The 21989-nt window shown below is 44.1% G+C and overlaps 1 protein-coding gene across 1 annotated transcript; it reads left to right on the top strand.

Moving 5' to 3' along the window:
* The first annotated feature begins 3537 nt into the window (after positions 1–3537).
* Positions 3538–20726, top strand: LOC147692777 (platelet glycoprotein IX-like). The gene is made up of 2 exons (XM_086936830.1): positions 3538–3617; positions 19821–20726. Exon 2 carries the CDS (start codon positions 19821–19823, stop codon positions 20445–20447), a length of 627 nt encoding a protein of 208 aa, XP_086792956.1. The 5' UTR covers positions 3538–3617; the 3' UTR covers positions 20448–20726.
* The last annotated feature ends 1263 nt before the right edge of the window (positions 20727–21989 follow it).

Here is a 21989-nt window from a genome sequence, read left to right as displayed (position 1 = left end):
GTTTTCTTTATTGGTTTTCTCAAAGAACGCTTTGAGTTTCAATTTTCTGAAGAACCCTGCTAGTTCGCAGTGTAATTTGAACTTATCTAGATTCGCAGTTGGGACAAATCCCAGTCCTTTGTTGAGGACCTTCTTTTCGATGTCTGTTAGGACGTGTGACGATAGGTTGGTCACTAGGTCCTCATGTTGCTGGGGCCCGCTTTGTTGGATGCGGTTTTGTTCCTGGTGTTGCTGCTCACCATGTCCTCTTCTTCCCAATGGACGGTGTTGCCCCTTTTGTTGCGTCCTCTCCCGCGCCTGCCTCTGTTCTGAAAAGGAGGGCGGTACTGGTTTTGTTGAAATGGATATTGCTGGAAGGGAGGTTGCCATCCGTACATGGGAAATTGTTGTGGTTGTTGATATGGATTGAAAGGGGGTTGATTATATTGTGGCCACTGGTAATTGCCTTGGTAGCCACCTCTCTTTCTCTGTCGCGGTGTGCTGTTGTTTGAGCCACCACTGCTGTTGGAACTGTGGGAAGCATTACTGGATGCATCAGAATCTTGGTCCTGTGCGGTGGTCCCTTTGTAGTCTTTATCAGAGTATGGGTAGGCTTTTACAAAAGAGAACTTTTTAAGATCTTTTTGGAATTTGGAGACCTTCTGTTGGGTTAGGTTTTCCCTATATTCATTGATCTCCTTATTTATTTCATCCAGTCTCTTTTTGTACCCTGTGATGGTAGCTTTTATCTGGCCTTCTACGTTTTGGATTTCAATTTGGATTTTTTCAGAAAGTCTTATGGCTGTTTTTAAAATCAACATGATCCAGTCATGCGTGCAGTGCCAAGCTATTAGTGCCCAATCCCTTCTAAATTCCTCATCCTCCAAAAAAATCCGGGGGGCATTGGTCACCAATAGACCTTTGGGGGCCATGTTGTTTGTCACATACTCTTTGAGAATTGTTCCATGCAGTATTGTTCTAATTCGGTTGCGTTTGAGTTCAGAGAGTTTGTCCCAATCAGATATCTGTGAGATGGTATTGCTAATGCTGGGATCTGCAAAAGCATTGAGATCGCTCATGATAGAATCTATTTCCTCAGTGGAAAAGGATAAGCCCTGGTTTTCCGCCATCCTAGTGTCGTGATCACTCTGTTGTGTATGTAGTTTGAAAGGAAAGAAAGTCTTAGACTCTCGCAGCTGTGCGCTGCCCAAAACTTGGAAAACAAGTAGGAGAGTAAGGAGTTGTGTCCGTGAACGTCGGACGGGAAATACTCCTGATTCCCTTGGTCAAGGTTCAAAAGAACAAAATGGAGGAGTACTACCCGATGAGGGTAGATGAAGGCTTTTGTCTAAACTCAGGAAGTATTGTTCCTTTGTTAGGAAACCCCTCACTCACCACCTAGTGGTGACTTGCTTCATCATCGGGGCCCACCCAAGTGGCCTAGCGTCACTTGGGTGTGCTTCAACACCTGCAATTGCAGTGGAGCTGGTAGTGAAATGTGGGGTGCAAACAAAAAAGAATGTGAGTGTTAAAATTGTCCTGGTATTCTTTTATGTAGAGTTTTAATAAAAAAGTTACTGGACAAAAATAAAAAATAAGGTTGAGATAGTAGTAGGGAAGTTACGGCCTACTTATCTCTATTTTATGTGTTGGTCGACATGTTTCTACCATTAGGGGAAAATCCCCGGTATTCCTCAGGACCATAACAAGGAAGTGGGTGGTATGTGCCCCCTAAAAGACACACCCAGTCCTAAATCCTTGAACGACCAGAAGAAAAATCAGCTTCTGGGACGCACACCTAAAATAGAGGGTGCTGCAAAACCTGTGGAGAAGGAAAAGAAGTGAATGAAATAATTACTATCCTGTTACGTAGTGCAGTGCTAGAGTGCAGGATTCGTGCAATTATTCTGGCTTTCCACAGTGGTGTTTGACACAGTGCCTTCATCGAAGCAGAGCGTGTCTACAAGTGATGTGCAAACGTGCTCTTAGCTATGGAGATAAAATATCTATGGAAAAAGGTCTGATTTTAGCCTTAGTGCGTGCTATATAGGAAACATGCTGGCATCAAAGTCAGGGGTGCACTATGTAGGAGTGCTCATATTGTGTACCGCCGTGGATTGAATTATGTGCCAGCTCCTTGTTATGGTCCTGAGGAATACCGGGGATTTTCCCCTAATGGTAGAAACATTTCACTACCAGCTCCACTGCAATTGCAGGTGTTGAAGCACACCCAAGTGACGCTAGGCCACTTGGGTGGGCCCCGATGATGAAGCAAGTCACCACTAGGTGGTGAGTGAGGGGTTTCCTAACAAAGGAACAATACTTCCTGAGTTTAGACAAAAGCCTTCATCTACCCTCATCGGGTAGTACTCCTCCATTTTGTTCTTTTGAATCTTATTAATCAATCAACACAAGAAAGAAAAATAAATAAATTAACTATTTTTTTCTGATACAACACGAAAAAAGGCTTAGACTTGGCGTGGACTAACACATGGACAGGGATCAGGGCTGTTTGATGTTCATTTTCCCGTCATCCTGAATTTCACAAAGCAGGATTTCTGGGAAATGTAGTTTTGTTTTCTTTCGTTTGTGGTATAATTAAAAGGAAAAGAGTAGAACACTCAACATAGCCTCCATTCTTGTGGTTAAATCTACTTAGTAGGTTTCATGAATCTACCTATAGCTTTCTGTGCTACAGCTGCCAGAAGATAGTGATCTGACGAATCTGCTTCAGAATCAGTCAAAATATAAAACAGGTCTTTGTGCTCAGGTAGCTGTTGTATTCAAATAGAAAAGAAAAAGGATTGGGAATGTTGGGACACCTCTCTTCTCTGGTACAAATGTGTAGAGCACATGCTATAGTCGCATGTAATTTTAGATTAAACGCACCCCTCATCCCCCCAGACAAAAAATATCATCTTTGCTCTCTGAAACCGGAACAATCCATTTGTGCTCTGGACTGCACCCTTTCTTTGCCCTCTCACATGGACAGACAGCTTGAACTGTACTTTCATCCTACGGCAGTCAAGGAGTTCTGAAATATCTTGTGGGCCCACTTGTTTTTGGTAGTCAACACAGACTCCTTCTCAGGCCTGCATGAATTAGTTTAACTTTTCATACTTTTCATTGCTGCATGAGGTGGCCAGGAGCTGGTACAGCCAGGTTCAGAGATCTGGACCTTAGACAACATCTAACGTGATGCTCCAATCTGCAGGCTAGCTCAGCGAGTTAAACACTGACATCTTCTGTGATGTGCTGTGCAGGTCACGTGACTGAATCCCAGCAACTGAGCCTTCCCTCCTTCGACGACTGTAAATTAAAGTGGGCAATAGTAATATGTGCTATTCATAACGCTCAGAAACGGCAGAAGTACGGTAAGAAGCGCTATATATAAATACGAGTATCTGAGTAGCACAGGAGTAGAGAGCACTTCTAGTGACGAGTAATCGGCTTCTGCAGAAGGAGCTACATTATCAGTCACTTCCGAAGCAGTTTCCGTCGACAGGCGAGCTTTTATATATAAAGCCATTCACTTCCGGGCTCTTTTGAAAAGCAGATCAATTGTTGCAGCTTGCAGGCCCCCTCTACCGAACTCCGACACGTTGCAACATCAACTGAAGGGGCTCAACAGAGTAAAGGTAAGCAGGGGAGTGGGCCACATGGTGGGGGTTTCCTGGCTCAGCGCCTAATCAGTGACTCTGTCCAAGGAGGCCACTGCGCGTGGCCACTGATTCGTTTGAGCCAAGGCAGACAGGTGGGATCTGACCAGGGTCATAACTCAGGTCCCATTAGCCCTTGCACCGAAAAGCGACCTTTATCCTTCAGAGGGCCTCTTAATAAGCCCGAGGCCTATGAATATCTCAGAGATATGGGATATTCAGGTTTCTCTCATAGCATTCTGCAGGGGCCCCGGGGGGCTCTACAATGTTGCCTTATGCCCATGGGACTGGCTGCATTTCAGTCTGGAATGGTGCTCTGGTAGGATTTCCTCAGCCTGTTATGCTGTTCTGCAAGGACCGGTCTCTTAATTGCACAACATGCCAACACCTCTCTTCTCAACTCTCTACTTGCTGCTAGGCGCCAATTTAAGTCGAGGACAGAAACAGGGGAGGCCCTTCTCACTGAGGAACCAGGGCAGTTACAGCGCTTAAAGAAACAATGGTTCCTGTGACCTAATATTATTATTTTTGATAATGGTATTTTGCGTAATAGCAATACGAAGGGTTATTGTGTTGTCAGGAGGCGAAGACCTACCAATACCAACGATTCAATATATCAAATTCGATTTTATATTATAGAAGAAAAAAAACAGAGAAAACAGCATATATGGTGTCAAGAATAAACAAACATTTAGACAATTGTGCCTTGTGTCCCACAGAAAACAGGAACCTCAATTAACAGTGCTAAATAGTGACAATATTTCTAACAAGGCTTCTACAGATCATTAAAATTCGACCATTCAATATGTACAAAATATGCAGCGGCTCTATACAATGATATGCGCTTGCTAATGGTTCGCTTAAGCGCATATCATTGTATAGAGCCGCTGCATATTTTGTACATATTGAATGGTCGAATTTTAATGATCTGTAGAAGCCTTGTTAGAAATATTGTCACTATTTAGCACTGTTAATTGAGGTTCCTGTTTTCTGTGGGACACAACGCACAATTGTCTAAATGTTTGTTTATTCTTGACGTCATATATGCTGTTTTCTCTGTTTTTTCTTTTTTTCTATATTATAAAATCGAATGTGATATATTCAATCGTTGGTATTGGTAGTTCTTTGCCTCCTGAAAACACAATAACCCGTCGTATTGCTATTACGCAAAATACCATTATCAAAAATAATATTGGGTCACAGGAACCATTGTTTCTTTAAGCACAGGCGCCAATTGAAGAGCCTTTTTAGCACAATGCAGGTTGGCATACAGGAAGACACCATTATATTCTACTGCATGATTTTGTAAATTTTAGAAAGTATGTTCACACTTTTGGTAATCAGGTAACCAACCCCCAGGCAGTGAGTGAGTCCATCGGCAAACGAGTGAGTTACTTATGAGTGGGCTGAGAGGGACTCTTTCTTTTGGCTTCTTCCAGTTCCAGTTACCACTACACGAATGGAGTGGTTTGCCTTGGGTGGCCTTCATAGGCCTCTGTGCTGACCCACGGCAGCAACAAGATCCATGATTGAGCTACACTGGGTGTACTGATGCAAAGAGGAAACCTCGCACTAATCTGACATCAAGCATGGGTACATTTTCAAAACTTCCAGTGCATTAATAATACCAAGTCAAGGGTTTGAAGATCTAGTGTTGCTGTACCCCCCAAAAAACCAGATACCAATTTAAAGGACTCAGTTTAAAACATAGCAGCAATTTGGAAGCATTGGCATTTGCTTCTAAGGATATGATCACAAACTGGGTGGCAAATCCGCTCTTGCTGTGAACAGGAGATTTTGGCTAAAATGGAATTACAAATTGGTCGGTTTTACCACACCTGGAATTACTAAGTGCTGAAAAACCTGGGCAGAGTTCTTTCTGCCAAAGCAGGTGGAAGGTGGCACTAGTAAATGGCCCAGTTATGAGGTGAAATCTATGAAAGTATGTGTGGTAATTCTGCACTCCCAACGTTATTCCTCATTCCAGACAAAAAACACAAACTTGCACAGTAATGTAGGGGTACAATGACAAGTTGAAGGTAATTCCAGGGGCATATTAAGCATCGATCTATTACCATGCAACTCTCAATTGGGTAACAAGTAATGAAGCAGAAGCAGTCAATTTAGAGGTGTCACCAAAGAGAGGGGCGAGAACCATTTGAGAAAACCTGAGGTGTCAGGGGCATGGAAGAGCTGGCACAGATTATTGAATCCTTGTAAGCAAATGCAAAATATTTTTCAATTAAATATTTTCCGAAAAATCTAGAGTAAAATCAATACTGACACTGCCAGGGTGGAATGCAAACAGTACGTGTAGTATAAACTGGAACATCTAGTCTTTGTCAACTTATATGATCTGCTACTTAAAAGTCATAAACCTTCTATTTCAGGGGAAGAAGAGAAGAGGTTAAAGTTATAATCTTAAACTGCCAGAAGACACCTCTTGTTAAAAAGTGCTTCAGGACTACTACAGACCAGAAGATCTGGGCCTTAATTTTTTATTGCAAAACAACAAATAAACACGTTCAATGGAAAAGAACCTTTAATATGAATTCAATTCGGTCAATTCGAGGACCCTGTGTGAACCTTTACTTTCTGTTAAAGGTTGCGACACAGTGTTAGGTACGTGGTCACACAAGCAGAGAATCTCACGAATTGAGAAGAAAATGTATTACGTATTCAGGTAATACTCAACTGTAATGCTTTGTGAAGGAAATAGTGGAAAGTCAGCCCGTTTTTCTCAGGTCTATTTATTTTAAATGTGGTGAAACCTGATAGTTAATCATAAAGGATAAATACGAATCTCCTAGATGGTCTTTTATCTAATTCCTCCTGAATTCCTCCTACATTTATTAATTCCCCCATGCACATGAATGTTGTTGTCTACTATTGTAGAGACTGTATCACTCTTAGACACTTCAAGTTTGAGGGATGTAAGGTACAAAACACTAGATATCTGTTGAAGATTGGGTCAGGGTGGGTAATTCTTCTCTTGTTCATTCCCTACATCCTCAAGATAAAAGAATAGGGTTATTTTTTGATGAATGTTTCAACATGTTTCTACGTATAACAAAGGTCCCTTGGTTATCAGCCTTCATCAGGGCATACTATATGTTGGTAATTACTGTACGACATACTGTTACTAAAGACCTATTCCTGGCAAAACTGGAAAGAACTAGTCATGACTCCGAACAGAGCTCCCTGGGAACTGCCAGAGAGAATGTAATATGCTCCGCCTCATACATCATTCCAGTGTGGGTATGTATGTTTTTTTCAAGGATGCAATCGTTTTACATACTGCTTAGTGAAAAAGAGGAAGAGTATTTGTAGCCAGGAAAAGTTGTGTTTTTAATCCTAACGATGTAGGGATAAGTCGCTCACTGCTGAACCCCGTGATTTGAGTACCGATGCTGCCTCCATAATTGACAAAAGTGTTGGCTTCTTGGCGAAGGACATACACACCATTTGCCTCAAGTTATCCAAACTGAAAACTATGATGGGACGCCTAACTGCAGAGCTGGGGCATGGACCAAAACCCTCAGGCTCCTTCACTCACTAGTGTGCCGGCAGCATCATCTTCCATGCACAGAGGCGCACAAAGCTGCACTACAACTCCCGTGGTGCGGGACGCACACGGGCAAATCCCGGGCCAATGGCAGGCCCAACCGCTCCTGTCAGAGCCCGGTGTAGGCTGGGCCACCCCCCTGACAACTTACCCCGAGCATTTCCTGCCTTGACACTCATTCACAGCAATAAAGGTACTGTACTTAGATAGTGCCCTTATGGTAGCAGGATTTAGCTTTCCTCCTTAGGCCACTTGCGGATCGTGTTGTACTGTCTGCTCTTCTTTTGTGGACAGTGGCCGGGAGACGTGATGGGTAAGCGTAAAACTGCGGAGGGAGACCCCAAGGAAGCTCGTTCTAAGAAGGCAAAGAAGTAAATTCAGACATTAAGCCTAGTTGCCGGAGGGGTTGCTTGATTGCATCGATAGCCTGTTTTCTGAATGTGAGGGCCTCCTCCTCGACCCCATCCCCCAAAACACTTCGCCTAAACCTACTTATGCACAGCTTCCCACAACCCCTACACATACTGGCCGTATACCAGCTATGTTAAAAAAGGTTGCAAGAGGAGTCAGGTACTTGATCAAGCTAACTTGCATCTCAGTAGACCTGCTCGTGGTGGTGGCAGTGCACCAGAGATCGCAGTAGACCTGTCAGCCTTCTCTTGCAGTAACAATTTGTACCCTCTCTCAGATTACGTAGAGACACAGGACTAGCCCACCAGCGTGGATATCGCAGCAGAAATAGAGAGCATACAGGCAAACATACACCCAAACAAGGATGGCACAGCAGTAGGAAGCTTAGCCCCGACTTTAAGTAGTCTCTACGACAGCTTACCAAATAATAAACACAACCCAATTAATGATGCACCCACTCAAAGACTGTTTCCACTCCAAATAATGGGCATAGTGCTGGAAATTAGAGCACTCAGAGCAATTGTCGGCAGTCTTTCAGACTCCCTAAGTAAGGTACATATAGATGTTCAATGCGTTAAGAAACAGCTGGGATCTCAAGTCATTAGCCCAGTTAACACCCAAGGGAGGATTGATTGTGCGAGTCACCAATCAGGGGTCCCCATAAGACAAAATCTAGGAAGGCCTAGTAGAGAAAACATAACCCAGAGTGGTTACGTTGATTTTGTAGACACAAGACACTCCAGATGGGTAAGCCAACATGGGGATGGTACATGGCAACCCACTACGAGAGGCAGATTGAAGGTTTCCCTCACCTCCCGCTGTTAGGACCCAGGCCATTAACCCAGTATTTATTAGTGAGCTCCCTACACTACACCGAGGTCCAAATCCTTACCCGGAGATGAGCCGCCCTACTAGCTCACTGAACGAAATAGATTGTACATCAGGGACTACAGTTTCTAGGGTCGGGCCAACTCCAGATTTATATCTAACATCTCGCAGATTAGCGCTTTTATCTTGGAATATTGCTGGGCTGAGGTCGAAGGGAGCGTCCCCCGAATGGAATATCTTTTTTGAAAATGTTGATAGCCTGGTCAGTAGAACCAATTCATCACCCGGGGTATTTAAATTATTACATATCAGCTACCCAAGGCAGCAAGGGTCGTCCCTCGGAGGGGTCTCACAATTTGGGTCAAACAGGACATTGGTCTTAAGATACAGTTATTACCAACAGTGAGCAATGATAGTCTTCCAATCCGGCTGATGTGTGGCCCGTATGACAAAATTGATTTTTACAATGTAAATGCGAGAGGACTCAGCGAAGGGTGAAGGTCAGAAACTTACCTTCAATTAGGCGAGCTCCTAGACAATCTTTCGTGGGCGTGCTCTGTTGTTATAATGGAGGATTTAAATACAACTTTTGAGCCCCTTGACAGTGCTTAATATGATCTGATGGAGGAGGAAGATGAGCAGTGGGCCATCCCTCATCTGAAAATGCCCCCAATTAAAAGATGGACAGAAGCAGCCGTACAGCTGAAGGCTTTAACTCTGGAACACTGCCTAAGGTCGGTCAATGGAAGAATGACTTCTGACAGTCACGGGGCTAACACGTTCAATAACAGCCACCACTCAAGCCGCATTGACTACCTTTTAATTAGTTTAAAATTATGGCACACCCTAGAGGATAAGGACAGAGTGGAGAGTGATCACAATCCATTATGCTCCACGTTTGCATTTAGGGAACTTCTAGGGAAAATGCAAATCTATAATTTATTGATTACAGTTGATACGCAACCGACCAATGACATGCAGCACTTAAAGTGGCTGATGATCATAGAACGCCCGGAAATATTAACAGCTATCTCCACCGATGTTGAATACACCTTAATAGAGATGGAGACCTCCTTTTCTAATCTCCAGGCACCCAAAGAGATAACATTGTTGCATAATACTATATTTGCAAGAATGCGCTCATTCCTCGAAAGACCTTATAGTCCCAAGAGGAACTGTACCCAGCCGCAGCATCACTGGTACAATAAAGATTGCAAACAAGCCAGTGGAGCCTTGGGGGAGGCTATTAGATCAGGAGTTTTGACTAGACTCCAACACGCTAGGAAGCTTTATAAGAAGGTGATGAAGAGCGCAAAAAAATCCTGGGACGAGAAAAGGTTGCAGGATTTAAAAGACGCTTGTAGTGGGAATATCATGCAACGTTTTTGGAATCTGGGAAAATGGGGCACAGGGGAAGTAGCACCATCCCCTCAAAACCACGTCGACCCTGATACATGGGTTAAACACTTCGCAGAACAATACGCTACTAATGATACTGATGAACTTGAGCCTTTTTTGACTCACTTTTATCTAACCAATAACGTTTTTGATCTAGCGGAGGTAAGTGCTGCTCTTAGCACAATCACCGGTGGGACAGCACCAGGTATCGACAGTGTCCCTGCAGACATCTTTTTGCAGGACAAGGTTAAATGGTGTCGGTACATAATGTTGTCGGTGAATGCTATTTCCCATGGCGCACCATCCCAGATACTTGACGGGAAGCAGAGATCATCCTGATATATAAAAAAGGCGACAAGTTCCTACCAGGAAATTATAGGCCATTAAGCCTCACAGATTTAATCCAAAAAGTAGTGGCTCGACTTGTTCTAGCAAAAGTCCAAGATTGGATAGATGATAATAATATCTTAAGCTCACTCCAGGCAGGATTCTGGGCCCTTATAAGAACCATAGACCAGGTTTTCAGATTCTTATTAATATATTGGGGAATGGTAGTCCTTCGCAAGGGAAGTATGTACGCTGCTTTTGTTGACCTTAAGTCAGCCTTCGACCAGGTCTCACGCAACAAACTTTGGGGGGTACTTCAGGAGCTCGGGGTGCCTACCGACCTACTCTCCTTAATTGCTCGACTCCAAGAAGAAAACTTTGTCCAAATCCGATAGGGGGCACAGGTAGGTAAGACTGACCCCTTCCCTGTAGAGAAGGGAGTACATCAAGGCTGTGTCTTGGCACCCACATTATTTTCACTTTTTATCAATGGAGCTGCCAATTTTGTATCTTCTATCCCCACAGACGCTCCAGTTTTAGCAGGGAAAACAATTCTGATGATAATGTTTGCAGATGACACACTCATAATTTCTAAAACTCGGAGTGGATTACAATGTGCACTGCAATGTTTTGAAGATTTTTGCTCCATATGAGGATTAAAAAGTAATCCTGAAAAAACAACGGTAATGACCTTCAACCAGCATAAGTCGTTCAAGGGTAGCATGGTAATGGATAGGTTACCCTTGAGCAGGTAAATGCTTTTATTTACCTTGGTATCACCTTACAGAAAGGAATGAGTTGGAGGCCACACATTGACCCAATGGCATTATAGCACCGGCAATAAGCTGGTATCTTGAATAAAGAATTCAAAACCTCGCTGTAGGAAGGTGGATACCTGACTATGGTTGCCCCCAACTTTTTGCCTGGTGTTTTGCTGGTTTTCCGACTTAGTTGACCTGGGACCCTGCTATTCAGGGCCCCAGGCCTACTGCTCTCTCTGTAAAATGTATTCCCTTTACCTTAGGTACATATCCAATTGGTACTGGGCCACCTTATCAGACCCTGTAACTCAGGGCATAGGTGTACCCAGGGCCTACCAGGGGCTGCAGCATGTATTATGCCACCCCTGGCTGGCTATCTAAATCTGACACAACTGGCTGCACGACAGCTGGGGCAAGGTGGTGTAATCACCCTTTGCTTTAGATATAGTATAACTATATCTAACCCTAAAATGGACACACGGATTCCTATCAGTCACTCCTATGGCAGGCCTTGACAATCCTGAAGGCAGAGTGCTTGGAATCATGTGAGATGGTGCTCTGGCATGAGCTGAGCCCGTTTGCAGCTTGCGGAACCAAGTCCTAATAGCTGTTCCATGATAACGCATACCATATACTCTTAAGTGCATTATAATCCTCGCGGTTATATGCTATCTCTGGTGTCGCTTTATCAAAACATGTCAAGTAAGGTGTCATACGAATTGGAATACTAACCCCTCGCCAATTCTGGCGACGGGGTTAGAATTCCACCCTTCTAGAGGGACACGACATGTATGTAACTGTGAACCCCGGTTAAAGTTAACTCGAGCCTTAGCATCACAAAATGGATACTTCCACCACAGACACAAGTCTGACCCCCTGCAGCTGGGAGTCCTTCCAGCGAGGGGAGCTTGGACAAAGGGTTTCCTGTCAGGGGCGGTGCTAGCACCATCCCAGACAGGGTTTTGTGTATCCTGGGTAGGCAGGGCTTTAGAGGAAGGTGACTGCAAGTGGCACCCCGATGCTCACTATGCATAGGCCGGCTAGAACCAGTTCCAGGGGCACACCAGCCTCTGGCCTGGGGAAAGTCCGGCATGGGAGAGGGGTGTAACCACCCCCCTTCCTGGTCCCACCCTTGGGCAGGACCTAGTCGCGTGCCAGCCCCTTTCCTTAGTATAAAGATAGGAGCGGGCCCCCTTCCAAATTAGATCATCTTTGAATCCTGAAACTACTTTCTCCGAAAGGAACTCTCGACTTCTTCTCAAGATTTCTCCCTTGTGACTAAGGAGTAGTCACCCTGCATCCGCAGGCACCATCCAAGAACACTGCGGTTTGCTGCACGTCCTTCCTCCGGAATCCGACTGACCAGCACAACGAGAACCAGCTTCCCTTGCACCTCTGACCTCTACCCACATCGTCAGCTCAGCTGAGATCCGTGGGTGCGACGAGACCTCGAGGGACCGGCCATCTTCAAGACTGCACAACGCTTGCCCAGCACGACCGCCGAGGGATCCTCGAGTGAGTGCTTTGGGGTCCGAGAAGCCCCAACCCTGAGCAGCTCCAGCACCGAAGTTCAGCCCCCCAGCCTCCACGAGATCTGCGTGGGGCCCTTCTGCTTTTTGCTGCTCACCGCGTTGTCTAGCTACTAGCCCGCTGGCTTGTGGCCTTCCCGATGACGAACGACGACATCAACACTGCTGGTCTGGTTGCTCCAGACTGGCCCTTGCTCCCCTCCAAAAGAGGAGCACCCCGGGCCCTCCTGGTCCACTCCAGACGCCATTTTAAGTCCACCGCATGGGCTTGCATTTGCCAAGACTTGTTGCCCCAATCCTGGGTCCAGCGATGTCGACAGCAGATACCATCGTGGGACAGCTCGCACCTCCATCCTGGTCACCGACAACGCCTCCTGGTCCGTGAGACTGCAGAGCCCAGCGTCGCCCACTCACCTGGTCGAGGTGACTTCGTCCGGTGCCATCCTGGTGCCCAGCTAATCACTGGCTAGTGATTCAGAACTTGGTCCCCTCTGCTTACAGGTGTCTTCCATCTCCGATCCAGGCTTGGATCACTTCGAACTTCTTCACTGGTCGCCTGCCAGCAACTTCTTCTTTCAGGCTCCTGGTTCGTCAACGAAGGTTTCCGACGACACTTGAACCCTATGCAGCCGCAGCCCTTGGGCTAGGTAAACCGAGTACCCCGGTGCTCCAGCGTAGAACAACTCTCTAAGTGCCTAGATCCACTTTCGTTTTTGACCTACCTAGTCGGGTTCGCCCGAGAACACTAACTTTGCATTTACTAGTATCCATAGACTTTGTCCCGCATCCCGCGTGAGAGTGCACACTCTGCACCCGAGTCCCGTAGGCCTCCTGCTAGTAATCTGAAGGTTCAGTAGTCCAGTCCTAGCGATTCCAAACCCTATGAGATTAGTACTTACCTGCTAGTAATTTCGCATTCCACTTTTAGAGTATATGGTTTTTCGTGCCCCTCGGGCATTTGTGTAAATTGTGCAACTTATAGTATTTTCGTAAGAGTTTTGTTGTGTGCTTAGTACCCTGTCCTCATAAAGAGTACAGGGCTGTTGTGATCTAAATAAATACACTATTTATTTTCATAACACTTGTGTGGTGTCCTTTCACTTGGTGTTCAATAAATGCCCCACCTGTACTGATTTGGAAGAAACCTATTCTCATGTGCTGTTTGTCTGCCCTGCGTATGTCGCTCCCCACAAAGCATGCCTGGCGCAGACATGTAATAATATGGGCACCAGCTCATCTAGTGTCGCCATGAGAATTCTTTGTACTGACCCATCCCTATGGTATGCAGTTCCAACAGGAAAGTTTTTAAGAGGGAGGTGGGCCATAAGAACCAAATCACTGTCTGTAAATAATTGAATGTAGTACTATGTCACCTGTAGAAGTGAAATTCGCTTTTAACATTGTGGTGGGGTCTTTTTAAGGTATGTAATGTTTTTACCATCAACTGACAACATTTTTTGCACATGTTTTCTATTTTAAGCTTTTGTCACGCTATAATGTACCTTGACGTATTGATTTTAACTATTTACTAATTTTTAATTTTTAACTCATTATTTTTACAGTGATATTAGCGTATTTATGTGCAATGCTTTTATGACATGCATTATTGAATAAAGTTTATGTTGATGATGGAAAACTATGAGAGTGCTTAGAAAGTATGTGAAGACCAAACTTTTGGCCCTTAGCTAAACTGATATCCTGAAGTAGCAGAGAAGGTATCCAAACATGGAGCCGTGTATGGAGAGGGTCCTTCCAGTGACATTCCACCAATCATGACTCTTTTGTACATATGATTAGAAAAGTTATCGACCCTCTTACTATCCGAAAGTAAAGTACTCCATGGTTTCTGACTCATTCTTCCAGGACCTAAATCTTGCCAGGTGTTTGGGTTTATCACTATGTACATATTTGCTACTATTCATTTCAATATTTATTCGGCTTGTAAAATCATAATGTAGTACACAGTATAAATAATCATAAATATACAATCATTATGTCATAGTAACTAGAATTTAAAAGCAAGTACATAAAATAACATCAAATATGGAGTGACTTATTCAATGAATAGATTAATCTCCAGAAACAAACAAACACTCAGCTATGAGGATTGAATTCATAAACGTCAATTACAATATAAAAATTAGGCAAAAGCAGCCCAGTCTCCTATTCCATCCACAGAGACTCATCAGACGGATTAAGGACAAATTAGATAGATAAATCATCATTAAAACATTACTTCCTCTCCATATTCCCCAGTCTTACTGCAGCCGATATAAATGTGTCTATCATTGTGCAGACATTCCGTTTACAACAATTGTAAATAAAATAAAGCTAGTCTGCACTGTCTAATGTTTTGAAACCTGAGTAATGAAATTAAAAAAAATTTCGTTGGCACAGCATACAGTTTACAGAAAAAAGTGTAAATTTGATTTGTCTGTCCAGGAATCACAGGGGCATATTTCAAGGCCTGATTCACTATAAATGCCTCTTGGATAGGAGACCAGAAGATGGGCTGTATTGAACCTAAACCTGAGCTTATGATGATAAGGAAAACAAAAAAAGAGTTGGACTCCGTGCGGTCTGTAGTTACTAACTTATGATGGGCAACCACTCTCTTCTTGTTAAGCTCTTGGGATTCTCGTCTCCTTCCCCACATAGTGAGGAATACTGTTTTAAAGACATTTTGGCTTTGGTAGTGATGCCTCATGGGCAATAAAAACTATCAGGCCTCCCTAACATGATAAATTATTCTTTAACCCCTTGCATGCTGATGACGGAGCGGTTCCGTCATCAGCTACGGGTGAGCTGTGCTGATGACGGAACCGTTCCGTCATGACTCCGCCCGCGCAAGGCGGAGTCAGCATAGGCGGGGAATTCCCGCCGCACGCAAGGGGTTAACATCCCACCACTACAGGGTTCTATGAGCATAGTCAAGCCATAGACAATCAGTGTTAATATACTGGTTGAAAAGGGTTTCTTGTTTGAACCAATTGGAGTGCAACAACATAAGTGCACCTAACTTAGGGGTCGATTAAAATAGCGGTTGGAGTTTTGTCCGACCGCCATCGTTGCGGTAGTGGGACCATTCACCTGTATTGTGGCGGTCACGCACGTGCAATTACGATGCTAGCGCCACCGTGGCAGTCGCATCGTGCATGTTTACCATTGCAACGGGTGCTGCTGCCTGCAGAACCCGTCACAATAGTAAAAATGCATGTTTTCCATTTCCCTGCACTGCGTGATAGGCACCACGCAGTGCCTGCCACTTAGTGCAGGGAAATGCAGGGGGGTACCAAGGGTACCCCTCAGTACAACAACACCTTTCCCCAACAAAAGAGGGGTCCGCAACGGGCCCCCAAACAAAATCCCCACCAGCCTTTCCGTGGCTGTTCCACCACCATGATAAGGCTGGCTGACGCCTGTATCGTAATATGGTGGACGATGCCTGTGGTGGTTCAGTGGCGGACGGTCTTTGCATCCAGCACAGTAGCAGTGTGGATCCGCCTGCCATCCTAATCTGGCAGGCGGTCAATCCACGTTTGATGGCGGATGGATCTCCGTCGCACGGCTGGCGGTGGCAGCCCTTCCGGCATCATAATGAGCCCCTTAATCTGGTCCTCTAGATATGGTAAGCACAACTCCTTATGACAGTTATAAGGGGGCACACTGGTAAAAACGGATAGTAGTCTTCTCAAAAAACACATTCTCGCTAGCCTGCAAATGCTGGGTACTACAGCACCTCCATATTCCTGCACCATAGGTCTTGACAGAGCAGCAACATGCTTTGTAGACATTAACCAACACATCTAGAGATTTCGAGCCTAATTTACCTGCAAATCTTAAAAAAGCCTCTGTAGTTTGTTCAAACTGGGCTTTCCTAACCTTAGTTAGTTGGACCCAGATACCTTTGCTATCAACAGGTACCACCAAATACTTGAAGGTTGGGATGCAGAGATGTTTATTATCATTAACAAAATGAAGTTTCAAATTATTTGAGGAGCATCCACAGACCATGGTGTGTGATATATTGGTTGTAAGTCCCAGCTCACTCATGAACAGAACAAATCTCTCCAGTAACCTCTGAAGACCTACACTAGTTCTTGATAATAGATCACAGTCATCCACATATTATAATGCAGAGAGACTTCTTGTTCCTGACCTGGGAATAAACATGCCAACCCTAGGGTTAAAAAACATCAAGGTCATTAATATATGCGCGGCTCTCACCGGCACCACACCCAGTTGGTCGCGCAATTCCGGATCCAGAGGCCCAAAAAACCCCGTATTTGGGCAGGTTTCCGATTCCCATTATTCAATCTTCCTCACTAATTACCAAACAGAAGAGTATAAATAGGGTACCGCCACCACCAACCGCTCACTTCATCGGAGCGGCGTTGAGGGGAAGGCAGGCGACTAGCTATGCAGTAACCGTGAGTAGGGTTAGAACAACTAGTACTACCTTGGTACTTTAAATAGCTTGTGCTTTAAACAAACTAAAACCCACTATTAAATACCTTTTAGGTTGCTTTACTGAGCAGTATGGAAGGATCCCCCCAATACCACGCATAGGCTCATGAGGTTATCAGACTGAGAACAATAAGTAAGCCTTTAACCTGTCACCCTCTCCCTCTTTTCCACCTAACCAGGGAGAGCTTTTACATTGTGACTGTATGTCTGTATGTTGCTGTGTTTGTCCTTTTTAATGTTCTCAATATTTTGAATGTTTTTTTTCAGGGTTTTTTGAACCTCATTTTGGGTTCTACCATTCACCCTTATGTACTAAGAGAATCATTTTTTCCTTAGTTCTTGAGCTTTAGACCATTGTGTTTATTGTGTCTTTTCTTCACAGATTCTCTTCAACGCCTATTGGGCGCAACTGAACTCACCTATACAAAAACATTGTTAGGTACATTACACATTTTGTAATTTCTTTTAACACTTTTACATTTCATGTGAGTAAGGTGAGGATACGTGCTTATCCTTGTCCTGAAGAAGGAGCCCCTGCGCTCCGAAACATGTTGACACTCTGAAGTGGTTGTAATACCCTAAAACGTATACCTACAACCCCACTCTGCACCTTTTTATTAATACCAGCCGAGGACATAATAAATTATTTTTTCCTACGTGCCAGGTATTTTTTAAGTAACTCACTTTTCACCTCACCTCACTTCACTCACACTTTCCTTTAGAACACACTCCCTCACATAGTTCACTGCTTAGTGCTCCTACGTAGTCGTGAGTCGTAGCACGCCGCATCCCGTAGAGGGGTGCGAAGGCCCCGATGATGAAGCATGACACCAAGGGGCCTGTTGGTGTGTGAGGGGCATTTAAACAACACTGTGTGTTCCCCATCACTTTAGGGACCACCACCACTCCCTGAGTGGATTCCACTTTGTTTAATCGAATTGCCAAGGGAGACTGAATCCACTGACTCTCTCTCTCCCCCCTCTGGTTATATCTTAGTGACAATTAGAGGTGCCCATAAGCCTGTATTATCTATAAAAAGATTAGTTGGGACCGTATCAGGGCCTGGGGCCCTATTCCTTGCCCTCCGTTCAATTGCAGATCTTACCTCCTCGAGGGTAATGGGTGCCAGATCCGGGTCACCCGTAAGCAATCGGTCTTTGTATCAAAATCATTCTCTAGTTTAATATGGCTCTTATACACCTTGGAAAAGTGCTTTACCCATTTATGTGGTGGAATATGATGGTATTATGACTATCTCCAAAAAAAGGGGCATTTACTGTTTTCCAGAAAGGGCAACAATCATTCTTAGTACTAGCCTCACACAGCTGTTCCCAGGCCCCCTACCTTATTGCTATCTTCCTTTTAGTGATTGCCTGTTTCTAGTTCCATCGACATAGTTTCACTTCCTCCGCATCCCTAGGTATCCTCTTAAGGGCATGAATAAAACCTCTATGTGCCTGTGAGCAAGCACCATCAAACCACTTCTTGTTACTGGGCTCCCTATGAATCTTTGTGAATGTTAGCATCTCAATTACAGTATTACAGACTCAGCATATGCCTTTCACATGCAAGAGGGGTCCATCTCAGTTTCCAAACACATTATTATCTGCTCTCTATTTCTGGCTAGGAGTTCATCTAGCAGGTGTCTGGAGTCCATAGTTACCCATTTACAGAAGATGCCCTTGTTATGATTGGCCTCGATTGATTGTATGGAATGCCGGAATATTTGCTACTTAGAGTCATGATATGCATATTTATCTTTTGTGGCTAAGTTTATCAGTTAAAGTATTAGACATGTCTTCTCTAAATGTCAGCCACTATTATTTGGCAACGCAATTAGAAAAGGTGGTTGTAAAATTTCATCTTGAATTTATTTAAGTTTGTTTAATGTAAATCAATTTTAGCTGTAAACGGAATTTGTTTGTTAGATTACAATTGTTTACTGAATTCATAACCCAAACTTACATTTTAATAAAAGTGCAATAAAAGCATCAATACAAATACTAGCACTGCAAACTCAAGTAAGCCACATTATTTTAAAGATTCCCAGTGGTTAGCACAGTAGAGCGGGACAGAAAAGTGGGTGGCTATTCCTAAAATATCACTGTATGCACATATTTATTCACCCCCCTCTGTGTAGTGCAAAAAAGATCAATGAGAAAGTTGGAAAGTAAACATATGTAGTTGCAATACTAGCCTTAAAATCCTGTACTTAGTCAGTTGGTTCTCTTCTTTTAAGGAAGGTCTTTGTACATAGCTATGTAAACTGTCAGATGGATTCAGAAGTGAACTGCAAAGATGTCGTTCTTGTTGCATAAAGAAACCAGGGCAATAGTAGAGACTTGTTTGTTTATAGAGGGTTACTTCTGTTGACTGTTCTATGCAAACGTAGCCTATCCACAGATCAATCATTTCATCCATACATCCATCAATTCATTACCCATTCATCCCACCCATCCACTCATCACCTAGAACCAGCCCATCCATTACCCCGCTCACTCATCAACCCATTCATCCAAACACCCTCGGACGTATTCTTCTGGCTACTTCCATCATACTCATCCATCCTTCTCTCCATCAGTCAATCCATTTGTCCCTTGACCCATCCACCCACTACTATCTATTATTTGCTGCCCCAACCCAGCTTTCTGTCAGTCCCTCCAACTACCGACTGACCTACCCACCCATCTGCCTGTTAATGGCTTCATGAGCCTTCTCTGTAGGAGATGCAAGGGTGAGATATAGCTGCCAAGTACAGATTTTCTAACGTTTGTGGAAGTGTACTCTCTTGACGTGAGATTGGTGTCTGCACAGTGTTTGTCATTCACATTATCTATTTAAGTTGCTATAAAACAAGAGCAGTGCCATTTTAAACAAATCATTTCTTTGCACGCAGATGTTCAAGGCAGGACTGTCGGTTGCCTGGGGGATTGCCATGTGGTTGCTGGTCAGCGTGGCCACTGCTGATAGGTGTCCTCTCTCCTGCATTTGCACAGCTGTTCTGCGAAAGGGGCTGGAGATTGACTGCAGCTCACAAAGACTGAAGGAAGTGCCTGATCTGCCTCACAACACCATCAAGCTTTATCTTCAGAACAACAGCTTGACCACAGTCCCCGCGGGCCGGTTTGACCACCTGCTTCACTTACAGGAAGTGGACGTCTCCAACAATCCTTGGAACTGTGACTGCCAAATATTGTACCTCAAGCTCTGGTTGGAGGACCAGCACATGTCGCACAACCTTGCCAACGTCAGGTGCTTGACACCAGTTTCCGCTGGTTTAAGACCTCTTAGGCAGCTGACGGGGAATGAACTTGCTGGCTGCAGAAGACCTTGGCCCATCAACTGTCATGAGTTCTTTGGCCGGGATCTTATATTGATCGGTGCAGCATTGCTCCTTCTCGCCTTAATGTCGTGCGCGGTCTGGGTCGCCAAAAGCCTGGCCTGTTGTGTGGCGATGAGCGAGGAGTTCCCTGGTGCACGACTGCTGCACAAATATGGCACAGAGAGTTTCAAATCCCAGTAGGGATGTTTTTAACTCAGCATTGATGCGTCTTCATTAATTATATACATCTCCACTGTTTCCTACTACCTCCATTCCTTTCCTACAAAAACATAATAGTACACAAAATATATTTTGTGAAACCTATGCGAAACTTGGAATTCTCATTTTCTGTTTTTCCATTGTTAGGTCTGGTCTTTAACGCAGCTTCAGGCTATTGATTTTCAAAGCAAATCACACATAATTCACATGCGTACACAGGTTTACATCAGTGGGCTTCACCCATTGGTCTTTTAGTTTGTTGTTCACATTTTACTTCAGCACCCCCACAGCACACATCACAGGGAAATGAGTCGGTCCACTGTACCTACTGGCTCTCTTTACTTGGGGTGACAGCACAAAGTCTGCACACATTGTTCACATCCGTATAAAAAAAGTTGCCTTCTCTTCAGTGAAAAAATTGGTCTACTCTAAAGTGCATGTTTTGCTTTGTTTAAATATCAACTTTAAATACTGGCTGTCTATTTTGCCTGAACTTTGGGTGCACAATTAGATAGCAACTTATGTTCTGTCTCCTTGTTAATTGCTGTTATAAAGTGTTTAAGGTACAGTGTAACATTGCTGCTGTCTGCGATTTGAGAACTTGGTGATGATTTGTTCTTGTATCCTTCACAGTATATAATAAAATGAATGGCACACCTAAAAGGCTTGCACATGTTTTTTTTTTTAACTCCCTACTAAAACAGCCACACCAGTGCAGGTTTTTTAAATGTAAAACTTGTATTGCAAGCATATGGCAGCTACGTTTAGGTGTCAAAATGTTTTCCTTTTTTTCTATTTATTTTTGTGGCTTAGACATACATCGAAAAGTTTTAAAAAAACATTGCACCAGTTTGCCAAGGCTAGACCTATTGGCTTTTGCCAACCATTGTTTGTGACAATGGAGTGGTATTGTTCCTCTGTGGAGAGCATGATAGGTGTTTGTTAATTGTTCATAAACAGGTACTGAATATGTGTGTTAATTCATTTTGCTCTGTGCTACCGAGAAAAAAAGGTCCCAAACTAGGGATTATGGCTACACGCAAAATTAATAAATTGGGGGTTACTGCTCCCTGTGCACTTTGTGTTTCCTTAACGTGGCCCCATAGGTCATAAAGGCAGCAGCAGGAACAAAATGTAAACAGGCCCCTGATTGGTCTGTTTAATTTGAGGACCTTCAAATTCCTACTTCTCCATTGTTCTGTAGCAACAAAATGAAGACTGCTGATTGACGGACTACGAGTGGGAGAATGGGTCAATCCTGTGACATATTTGGGGATGAAATGTAACACTTTGTCACTTTCACTATTAGTAGGAGACTCGAAGGCCAAGGTAACAACTACAAGCAGAGCGCAAACTCGCTGCAGCAGTTATAACGGTGCTTGTGCCCTTGATGTAACACAGTCGAGTTGCTCACTCTGTGTCACAGATGCTTTTCTCTTATGCAAAGTATTTCGTATTTCTGTATTTCTTCCTGGCAGGTGACGCGGCCAATAACACGCTCCATGTGTCTGCGTCGGCTGGTTG

This window comes from Lissotriton vulgaris, chromosome 9 (genome assembly GCF_964263255.1).
Source record: "Lissotriton vulgaris chromosome 9, aLisVul1.2, whole genome shotgun sequence".
NCBI classification, from domain to species: Eukaryota; Metazoa; Chordata; class Amphibia; order Caudata; family Salamandridae; genus Lissotriton; species Lissotriton vulgaris.
The sequence above is the reverse complement of the archived record's forward strand: the minus strand, read 5'-3'. Positions and strand labels throughout refer to the sequence as shown.

Excerpts from the sequence above, each read along its gene's own strand:
- LOC147692777 (XM_086936830.1), top strand. The coding sequence starts at position 19,821 with ATGTTCAAGGCAGGACTGTCGGTTGCCTGGGGGATTGCCATGTGGTTG.